The sequence below is a fragment of the Halichoeres trimaculatus genome, unplaced genomic scaffold (assembly GCF_033239565.1).
Source record: "Halichoeres trimaculatus isolate MK-OKI-2021-1 unplaced genomic scaffold, fHalTri1.1 fHalTri1_scaffold_5, whole genome shotgun sequence".
In the NCBI taxonomy this organism is placed as follows: Eukaryota; Metazoa; Chordata; class Actinopteri; order Labriformes; family Labridae; genus Halichoeres; species Halichoeres trimaculatus.
Window position 1 is genome coordinate 17,038,261 of NW_027437183.1, and position 11,074 is coordinate 17,049,334.

The 11,074-nt window shown below is 41.5% G+C and overlaps 1 protein-coding gene across 1 annotated transcript; it reads left to right on the plus strand.

The window, feature by feature from the left end:
- The first annotated feature begins 1,537 nt into the window (after window positions 1–1,537).
- On the plus strand, window positions 1,538–11,032 carry thbs4a (thrombospondin 4a). Its single transcript, XM_074669993.1, has 23 exons — window positions 1,538–1,716; window positions 2,512–2,709; window positions 2,845–3,092; window positions 3,354–3,477; window positions 4,287–4,378; window positions 5,031–5,082; window positions 5,181–5,383; window positions 5,459–5,596; window positions 5,675–5,755; window positions 5,841–5,993; window positions 6,147–6,251; window positions 6,348–6,455; window positions 6,542–6,701; window positions 7,622–7,740; window positions 7,835–7,887; window positions 8,827–8,911; window positions 9,020–9,116; window positions 9,230–9,408; window positions 9,523–9,571; window positions 9,693–9,889; window positions 10,376–10,548; window positions 10,626–10,765; window positions 10,849–11,032. The coding sequence occupies exons 1-23, from the start codon at window positions 1,635–1,637 to the stop codon at window positions 10,896–10,898; spliced, it is 2,886 nt and encodes a 961-aa protein (XP_074526094.1). The 5' UTR covers window positions 1,538–1,634; the 3' UTR covers window positions 10,899–11,032.
- Window positions 11,033–11,074: the final 42 nt, after the last annotated feature.

Genomic DNA, 11,074 nt, shown 5'->3' on the forward strand with positions numbered 1-11,074 from the left:
CAACTCCTCTCATTAAAAAAGAGTCACAAACTTCCGTCATCCACCTTTAAATGGTGCCACTGGTTCCAGTAAAACCTCTGGCTGTTTGTCAGTTGAGGTGATGTTTACTTCACCGAGGATCATAAATCGTTTATAGGGCCCAATGCTGAGCTAAGCGTTAAGTATTCAAGCAAGCAACACCTCGACTTGATGCATCTCAAATGGGATGACATAGCTACTGGTGGTAAGTTTAAATGCAAAAAAACAACTTTGAGAACATTCAACCTGAGAAACATCCTCATTTGCCCTAAAGCAAAAATTGAACAGCACACCCTAGTGTCATCTAGTTGTTTTAGATGATAATGTTCATTAATAAGATATTATATCATTATATACTGCTAACTTAAAAGTATACCTTCATATCATTCAGTTAGTTTTTTTTTTCTTATTGGGTGTTTTAAACAAGAAGTAAACCACAGAAATTGTCTTAAATGAAGCAGCATATTTAAAAGGCTAGCTTACTATTTCAGCAAGAGTTTAATCAGTTCTCTAAACTTTCATGTTGCTAATGTGATGTCATGCAGTAATTAATATTGTTGTGCCATTGTTCTTTTCTCTGGTTTCCGCCCCTGTGCTGACAGGAAAAACTTGGTGTTTGATCAGAGTCCAGGGGGCCAAACACAGACACAAAATGCACCAAAGGATGCTGAGTGTCTCTCTTTGGCCTGAAACAGCAGCTCAGATGTTGAAATGTACTTGTGGAAAGTAGAGAAAGCTGTAAGATGAGCTCCAGACATCTATCATGAAGTGTTTCCAGGGTCCAGAGTCTGGACCTCTTTTCCTTTTATTTCCCCAGTTCTTCAACAAATAGGATTAAGAAAGGGTTTGCGGGGGTATGTAGGAGAGTTAGATGCAACTGAATTTAATTTTAAAACATCTGGCACACAGTTAAACTGGCTTACTGAAGATGAGCTCGGGGATAAGCTCCACAACTATGGGACAGGTTGATGATGTTTGTGGAGGAAACAAAGCCAGCTGGAGTCAAGTTGTGCTCCCTCAGGACCCAAGCACAATCCTTTTCAAAGATTTTCAGATCTGGCTGACTGTATACAATTTGATTCAGAGTGGGTATTTTTTTTATTTTTTTGTATAGTAATTCCACTAAAGATGGTAAACATAATTCTCAATAAGTGAAATTCTGATGTTGACTCAAAAATATGAATGAAGATAAAATGAAATTAGAAACTATATCTACATAGTGACTTTTGTTTTTTTTAGCTGAAGGATTTTTACACAGTCTCTATCACTTCAAAGTACTTGTTTCAGCTTCAACCCACAAGTGAATAAACAAAACAAATCATCTGATGGAACCGTAGTAGCAGGGGGACACTCCCACAAACTTTTAAAATCATCCCCACACTGTTCCACTTTTGTAACAGCTGAGTAAAGGACACTCCCCTTTGCTTTAAAAGCGACCGCCACAAAATCACCTCACCTCTGCTGAGGTTTTGCTTCAACATCTGGATTTTTCCATTATTACATGGACAGTCTACAAGAGGGTTATTAGTCGGGGACATAGAGGATATAAAGGACTCTCAGTTCTCTTCTAGAGGAATCCAGCTCACGCCTGAGGTGTATCCTGTACTGAAGCTCTGATGATGGGTCTGTGGGCCAGAGCAACAGCTCTGTCTCTACTGCTGCAACAGCTGGTGCTCACTATCACAGCACAAGGCATTGGTAAGTTCTCTTCACCATCCAGCTCTTGCATACTCTCTTTCCTTTGAACAGCACTAGTTAAAAATCTCTTAATGACCCTGCCTTCTCTATCGATGTAAGCATCATGATCAGCTGGTGAGATTTACAACTTCTGATCTGCAGAAAGTCTCAAATAAATGAAACCATGACCATGGTTGTTACAGAGTTGATTGTCTGGGACTTTTTAAATGTTACGTCTGAGAAAGGACAGAGACCTAAATAATGTCAGTTTTAGGTGGTCCAAACAAAACCATCTGCTATTTGTGACAATACATATGCAACATTTATTTTGCCTTGAACCTGCACTTCAGTGTTTCCACACCATTCCTTGTCTCTTCACATTAGTCTCAAATTCAGCTCATGGCTGTGTGCAAGTGCGTTTGTGTACATGTGTGAATGTGTCTGTGCACGTGAGGTGGTTGGTTTGTTCCAGTGGAAAGAGTTTACAGCTGCTGCTTTCTGTAACTCCAATCTACCACTCCATAAAACACAGCAGGATACAGACACGAATATGCACTTTCATATGCATGAACACACACATGCAAATACACAATCACACATAATAAAGTACCATAGTGCTGTGACTCAGCAGTGGTGATTCACAGAGCACTGTGGGCCAAAGACATTAACACACACCATCCATTAACACAGAAAAAAGCTAACAGTTTACCAGATGTAGAGTTCTGGGTGTGTTGAATATTTCTGAAGCTGCTCACTAAAATACAATTAATTTACAGTAACATGATGCTGTTTTCTAACAGTCCTCTCCTGTGTTAGTCTATGACCTGCTGGTGTCTCCAGACTGCCTGCCCGACTTACTCCAAGGAAGTCTGAAGAACAAAGGGCGAGATGAGGCTTTCCTCCTCTCTTCCTTTAGGCTCCAGAACAAGGCCCCCACCTCTCTCTTTAGTGTCATCAACCCTCAAGACAACACCAAATATCTGGAGCTCAGTGTGCAGGCCAAACTGAGCAAGGGTGAGTTATTATACCATCACATGAAACAGTGAAAACTACTTCAGCAGAAGTAGCCTCTGTATTTATCATGGTTTCCTGCTGCCAAATCTCTGTTTCCTCTCTGCTGTGTTTCATTATTTTCTGTCCGATCTCCAGTGACTATTCGTTACCAGAAGACTGATGGCAGATTTGGCACGACCAGTTTCAACCACCCCTCTCTGGCAGATGGCAGGGATCACCATGTGATGCTGCATGCCAGCGGTCTGCAGCGTGGTCCTCCTCGCCTTCACATCTACATAGACTGTCGACTGGCTCACACTTTGGATGATCTGCCCGCTGCGTTTGGGTCCATCCCACCTGGTTCCAATAAGGTGGCACTGAGGACGCTGCAGACGAGAGGACAGGTGACTTTAATGTTTGCTGTGATCAAACTTAAAGATTATCTGCATGGGAACAATGAATACTCCTTTAAAAAAGACATAGAAAGGACTTTGTAGAGAGGTGTTTGAAGGAGGACAGGGAAAGTTAGAGGCAAAGGCAGAAGCCTGTGCGCGAGCTGCAGCTCTGTACGATACACTCCACCTGTATTCCGTTTGAATTGTGCACCATCTGCATAAGCCACATCCAACCCTCTGATCCCTCTCTGTCCTCTGTTTCTTGGTCAGGATGAACTGACAGACTTGAAGCTGGTAATAGAAGACACCGTAGACAATGTGGCCACCCTGCAGGACTGTTCAATGGATCACAGTGCATCTGGGGACTCTGCCAGAGAGACTCTACAGCTGCTGGGTAAGAACATCCAACAGATTACTGTCTGACATGATCTGATACCTCCAACTTCAAAAGACCACCTGAGCAGCCACCCCATTCAGACTGTTGCAAATGAAAACCTCTGTTGATCAAAACACATGCAACTGTTCTTAAAGCTAGCTTTAGCGCTGAGCTAAAACAAATCACAGTTTGCCTTTTAAAACTATCTTGTGTTCTGTATAAAAAACGCCTCCAAAGAAAGATTTTTTTCATGTAAATTAAGTGTCAGCATGTTCTTGTCATTATTTCTAAATTTAAAGCGGTTGTTGCATTCAAGTCAGTCTGTTTCCTGCAATTTATTTTCTTTTCCTGTGATAGTCAGAAAAGTATGTTTTCATGTTTTCTATATGTCCATAAAGGTTCATAAAGGTTCATAAAGGTTTATATAATACAATGAAATACACACTGAGAAATGTATGAACTGTCTCCAAAGACCAAAGAAGAAAGAATTGATTAGTAGCTGATTTGAAATGATTGACAATAATCTGATTTGATCACATATTTGCAGATTTACTGGCACATTTTCACATTTACCTGAACTTAGATTCTGTCTGGATCCAAAGAGCTGAGGGCTTTTGCATGATTTATCATTAGATTATATTTCTAATAACTTTTAGATTATTTACTGGTTATTGAGAAAACACCCAGACTGTGTCATACATGAATAACCCAGTTAAATTACTGCTATATATATAACTATAGAACTCTGATGGTTTAAAGAATTAGATTTGGTACATGTGTTATGTATTCTACTCTCTGGTTTAGTTTATTTTGCAACATCCCCTCAGGTATCCAGGGAGGCAGTACAACACATGACCAGACCACCATGCTGGAGCTAAAGAGCATGTTTGCTGAAATGAAGCAGCTGCTCAACCAGCAGGTAACCTATTTGTGTACCTCATGAGTATCTCCAGTTGGAAACAAAAAAAAGACTTGTAAGTTATGATAAACAATCCAGTGTTTGGATAAATTTGGTACATACCAGAATGATGCTGGCAGCAAGAGTAAGTAAAGCCTTTTGGGAAACTGTGGGCTGTAGAAAACAAGTAGTTATCTCGTTATTTTTTTGAGGAGTTATCTATTTTTAATACTGAAGAATGTTGGCTGCTTCAAAACCATTTGGAAGTTCCAGGTTAAGATCATTTTTTTGTAATTAAAGCAAATTTGTTGTGAACATCAAGAACCCAGACTGTGAGAGAATGCTGACTCTCTGCTGCTCTTTTGTTTTCAGACTTTATTTTCCCAGCAACAGACAAAACAAGGACATTCATCTCATGAGGGGATGGGGGTGGATGATTTCAGATGATCGTTTAAAGCAGAAGATTTGTTCAGGATAAAAACTTATTGAGATTAAAATTCTGCACAGTCCACAAAGTTTCTGTCAGACAAAAAGCAGCCAAGAGCTTAACATAATGGAATAAAACAGGAAAAATTTTATCAAAATCTTATAAAACAAGAAAAAAAACTTAGCTTTCAAACCCTATTCAATAAATTCAAACAACACAATACCATTCTTTTTGTCTCTGATTTAGATTAAAGAGATTAATTTTCTGAGGAACACCATCGCAGAGTGTCTTCCTTGTGGTAAGCAGCATAAGAGCTTTAATCAGACTTTTCCTTTGTACATTAGATAAATATGCATAGAAATTTGACATTACAAGTCTGTCTTTGTGTGTCTGCAGGTCCAGATGGCCGTCCAACCGACAACGGTCCAGCTCCAACTCCAGGGCAGTTCATCATGCCACCTCAGCCCCTGACGCAGTGCCCACTGGGTACCTGTTTCACACAGAGCATGTGCATCCCCACTGGCTCTGGGGGGTTTCAGTGTGCCCCCTGTCCGGATGGATATACTGGAGATGGGGTTCACTGTGATGATGTCGATGAGGTATGCTAAAAACAATATTTTTAAAGTGAAATTTGTACTTTAAATGGGGATAATGGGATGTTTTGTGTGTTTTAGTGTCAGTTTGGGCCATGTTTCCCTGGTGTGCAGTGTGTGAACACTGCTCCTGGTTTCCGCTGTGGGCAGTGTCCTCTGGGATACACGGGACCAGAGATAAATGGAGTTGGAGTAGCTTATGCAAAGAAAAATAAACAGGTACATCCAAAAATCAGTAAAAATCTTTTAGCAGAGAGTAAATCTTTCTTAGTACCATGACCCATCTGTTCATCCCAGGTGTGTGAAGATATAGATGAGTGTCTCGGCCCACCTGAAAATGGAGGTTGTACTCCTAACTCAAACTGCCACAACACCATGGTAAGACCACTGAGACCAGAGTGATCAAAGAAAACCACCTCATCATCGGAGGCTGTGGTTCTTTACTCTGTGCTGTGTTGAACAGGGCTCTTTCCGCTGTGGAGACTGCAAAACAGGCTTTACAGGTGACCAGGTGAGTGGCTGCCAAGGAACGAGGCTTTGCCCCAACGGTCAACCAAACCCGTGTGACGCCAACGCAGAGTGTGTGGTGGAGAGAGACGGCAGCATTAGCTGCCAGGTGAGAACTTCAAAAGACTGAACTCATATCCAGCTTTCTGTTAAAGCCTCACATGAATGGAAGTCATTTATTATTGTAGTGTTCAACATTTCATCATTGCAGCATGACATTTTTCTTCTTGCTTGTGCTGGTGTGTGTATGTGTGTGTGTTAGTGTGGTGTTGGCTGGGCAGGTAACGGCTATGTGTGTGGAAAGGACACTGATATTGATGCATATCCAGACCTCAAACTGAAGTGCAGAGACAACAACTGTGAGAAGGTACACATATTGATCCGTCTCTCCTTATTGTATTTGATAACCTGCTTGTTTAAAAGTTAATGTTTGTGTTATATGTGTGTGTTTTTTTTTCTCCAGGATAACTGTGTGTTTGTTCCAAACTCTGGTCAAGAGGATGCGGACAGGGATGGGTTGGGAGATGCCTGTGATGATGATGCAGACAGTGATGGCATTATTAACATAGAAGTAGGTTTTTGGGGCTCATGTACACAAATGAGACTCTTCCACTCATGTTTAATGTCCTGCATAGTAATACACATTTTCTGTCTCAGGACAACTGCTGGCTTGTTCCTAATGTGGACCAAAAGAACAGCGACAAGGATCTTCACGGTGATGCCTGTGACAACTGCAAAACAATTGAAAATCCCTCTCAGACGGACACCGATAAGGACGGCTTGGGTGATGAGTGTGATGATGATATCGATGGAGATGGTAAGAGAGCACATCTCATATTTCTTTGCATCTCTTCTACCATCATTTCTTGTATACGGTTAAAGTGACTAAAATGTCGTTTGGTGGGAGGTGTAGTAATGTCTTCATTATGGCTTTTATTGCATCAATTTGAGGACATAAAATTCGGAATGCATCGTGAAACCTAATGGCTGATAATCACATTAAAAGACTCCAGTGTCTGTGAGAGCGATCCAAGCCGCAGACTGTCTGGACGAGAACACACCCCTTACCACCCTGTCTGGGAAAAAGTACAGAGGAGCAGCAATTTATCTGTTCAAAACATCCTTCAGGTCTTTTTGTGTCTGTTTCCAATTCACATCCTCTGCCACTTAGCTCACCACTTTTCAGGAAAACAACTCAGGCATTATTAAAGCAGAAAACTGTTAAATGCTCAAATGTTCCAACTGGAGTTGTACTTGTTGTCCGACAAACTTTTCTCACATACCTCACTTAATTGCCCTTTTAGAGCACATCTCATTTGTTCCACTGGAAACACAGTTGAAACTTGTTGCCATTGTGGTGCCTCCGTGTTTACCTTTACATGCTTACGCAGGTTGCATGTTTAGACTCTGTGTAGTGACCCATGCTCACTCAGCCTGGCAGAACTCCAAACTCTTGATCATTTGGTTATGTCTTTAACTCCAAGACCGGATTGCTGAGCGCTTGGTCATGTCTGTCTCCTCTCTCAAAGCATTTTTCCACCGTAAGCCTCCGCCAGGCATTGAAGGCCACTGGAAACTATTTCACCTTTGCCTTAAACAAACACTGCCATCTGCTGATGCATTCGACAGCCCCTGTCTGTGCTCTGCATTCTGTCATGAGGTGTTTTTGTTTCTTTGTCCTGTCAGAGCTTTAACACATGACCCAAAAATGAGAGCACTGAGATGTTTATTTCTCAGGTTTGAAGAATATTCTGGATAATTGTCAGCGAGTCCCCAACCCAAACCAGGAAGACCGAGACAGGGATGGAGTCGGAGATGCTTGTGACAGCTGTCCTGACATGCACAATCCTAACCAGGTAAAAAAAAAATAGATGAACAAAGAAATAAATAAAAACCTGAAAGAAGAGATTATACCAAAGAGTCATAACTTTGTGTGTTTTCTTCCTGCAGTCTGACTCGGATAATGATCTTGTGGGAGACACCTGTGACAACAACATAGACAGGTGGAGACCAAAGCCTTGGCACAAAAGCACTTCTTTTTTGAAATCCAGAATCATGTGCTGTATCAGCTTGAGTCAGAACAGTCAGAACGATGGAAAGACACTCATCTGGTTGTGTTTTTGAACAGGCAGTTAGATGAGTGATGCAGCTGGTAGCCAATCGTTTACAGTTACCCTCTGGTTAAATAATCAACAACAAAGGGAACGAACACAACAGCATCCGGAAAACAATAGATATTAGTTTCCCTCATCAAACATACTGTTTGTTTTCAGGTTATAGAAGTGTTGTTTTCACTCGTGAAGATGTGTCTTTGTGCTTTCAAGTGGTAAATATGACCTCTGCTTGAAATCTGGCTGATGGAAAATAATAGTCCTAGACCCCTCTTTTGACAAAGATACTCCTCTGCAATAGTTATTGTAAATAAGAATATCTGAAATAAGCAAGCATTGGTAAATTATTCAGTATCTGCTTTAGAAAAGTTTAACCAAAACCATAAAGCTCTTGAAAGGAGATTATGTGCGGTTAGTAAACAGGCTAAAAGTAGTACTGATGCTTCTACATGACCAACAAAAGCAATCCAGACCTACAGAGAAAAGACTTTAGATTTCTAACAGTTATTTTATGTACCTGTCATCTCTGCAGTGGGGTAGGGGATAGACTTGTGTACAGGATTAGATCAGCAAAGTGATAAATTGATCTGCCTTGTCCACAGGAGGTGCCATACTCAACACAAGCAGAAAGTTCTTCACTGTAGCTTTAAGAACATCAGCTGAACATACCATGAAGTGTAAAAATAACAGTTTATGCTCTCATAGTCTTATCTGGTAGACTGGAAAAAGGCAAAAGAAAAAAGAAAAAAAAATATCAGAAGAAGAGAAGTGTGTATCATGTTGTTTCACCATTTGTTCTCTCTGCTTGTCTTGCAACTCGTCTTTCTTCAGTGATGGCGACGGCCACCAGGACTCAAAAGACAACTGTCCCACAGTCATCAACTCCTCTCAGCTGGACACAGACAAGGACGGGATGGTTTGTCATGCTCTGTTCTTTTGCTTGATTATCTTTAATTTTCATCTTACGTATGCTAACGCACAGACAGACTAGTAGTACTCCTAACCTGTCATTGTTTCTGCATAGGGAGATGATTGTGACGATGATGATGATAATGATGGTGTACTGGATGAATCCGACAACTGCAGACTGGTCCCCAACCCAGACCAGAAGGACACAGATAGTTAGTATGACTTCACGTTTGCTCCTGTGCCTGGATGTGTGTGTCCACAGTGTTTGTCCCTCTGTTGTGCTCAGTGTGTGTATTCTTTTTAAGATGAAGATCTGGTATTTCAGGAAACAATGTCGGGGATGCCTGTGAAGGAGATTTTGACAAAGATGATGTCATCGACATAATTGATCACTGCCCGGAGAACGCTGAGGTCACCCTGACCGACTTCAGAGCTTATCAGACTGTGGTGCTGGATCCAGAGGGGGATTCTCAGATTGACCCCAACTGGGTGGTCCTCAATCAGGTGATTGAAACCCGACCCTTTGTCTGAGAGAGCCACTTTAATGCTGTTAATGTAAAAAGTTTTAACGAATGTAAACTATGAATGTTTTGAAGCTTTTCTCTTTGCTCCTCACAGGGCATGGAGATAGTTCAGACCATGAACTCTGATCCTGGCCTTGCAGTTGGTAACGATGCCTTTATACCGTCTTATCACAGATGATGTCTCAACAGCGATGCATTTCATATATTCTCAATGTTTTTCTCAGCCTTTGCGTCTGATGCAGTGTTTTCTTTCCACACCTAAAGGTTACACAGCGTTCAGTGGGGTTGACTTCGAGGGTACCTTCCATGTGAACACAGTGACCGATGATGACTACGCTGGCTTCATCTTTGGCTACCAGGACTCCTCCTCCTTCTACGTGGTGATGTGGAAACAGACAGAGCAGACCTACTGGCAGGCCGCGCCCTTCAGAGCAGTGGCTGATCCTGGAATACAACTCAAGGTAAAATGCTGTTTGACGAATTGCTACAATTACTAAGTTTTCCTGTCAGAGCTGCTAATTCACAGAGTGCACACCCACTCAGACTTCAGGTCTGGTTAGACCTTTTTTCTGCTATCAGACATGCTTTAGTTTATTTTTTCTCGTAGGATATTTTCCTTCAACTTTTGTTTTCCTAATCTCAAACAGCATCAGCACAAATACAATTAAGTGTTAACTGCAAGAGCTTTAAATAAAAATGCAGTGCATCAAATAGCCATTACTGATTTGGCTCATCTTTTTAAAGTCAGCTGTCTTTTTGATTTTAGCCACTTCCTGGAACCAGCCTTTTTTTTGTGTGAATGTGTTTTTACCAGTTTCTTATTTATCATCCAATGATCAGACAGAGGGAATCCTCTGTCTTTCGTGTGATATCTGAAAGAGATCACAGCTCCTGAGAGATTGTTAATAGATTTGTGGATTCCTCATGGTCCCTCTTTTTATCCTCAGGCTGTCAAGTCTAAGACTGGTCCAGGTGAGTATCTGAGGAACTCCCTCTGGCACACAGGTGACACCACAGACCAGGTCCGTCTCTTGTGGAAGGACCCCAGAAACGTGGGCTGGAAGGATAAGGTCTCCTACCGCTGGTTCCTCCAGCACAGACCACAGGTTGGATATATCAGGTACAGACGCACACGCAGAGACAAACACACTCACATGGTGTGTGCTGATAAACTAAGTCATTTCCTGTGTGGACCAGGGCTCGCTTCTTTGAGGGTTCAGACCTAGTGGCGGACACAGGGGCCATTATTGACACCAGTATGAGAGGTGGGAGACTGGGCGTGTTCTGCTTCTCTCAGGAGAATATAATCTGGTCCAATCTGAAGTACAGATGCAACGGTGAGAGACAGCAAGATTGGAGTTTCTTTTTTTCTTAGTTGCATATTAAGAATGCTGATGGGTTTCATGTTTTCTCTTCACAGACACGATTCCTTTTGACTATGAAGATCTCAACAACCAAAACACAGAGTAAAGCAGGGGAGGAAGGCTTGCTTAGGAAATACAAAGAGATAAACGTGAGGGCGTGTAAAGAACAGTTCAGAGAGGATCTCTGATGATGGTATTTTAAATCTGTCATTTAAATATGAGGATCTTTAGAGAACATTATTTAGGGCATTATATACCTTTAATCAGTTCAGGTGAAGCCTG

What these genes read in the sequence shown, in the direction of transcription:
- thbs4a (XM_074669993.1), top strand. Translation starts at nt 1,635, where the DNA reads ATGATGGGTCTGTGGGCCAGAGCAACAGCTCTGTCTCTACTGCTGCAA. An exon ending in AGAGACTCTACAGCTGCTGG is followed by an intron (nt 3,478 to 4,286) that starts GTAAGAACATCC and finishes ACATCCCCTCAG; the next exon opens with GTATCCAGGGAGGCAGTACA. An exon ending in TGATGATATCGATGGAGATG is followed by an intron (nt 6,702 to 7,621) that starts GTAAGAGAGCAC and finishes TTTATTTCTCAG; the next exon opens with GTTTGAAGAATATTCTGGAT.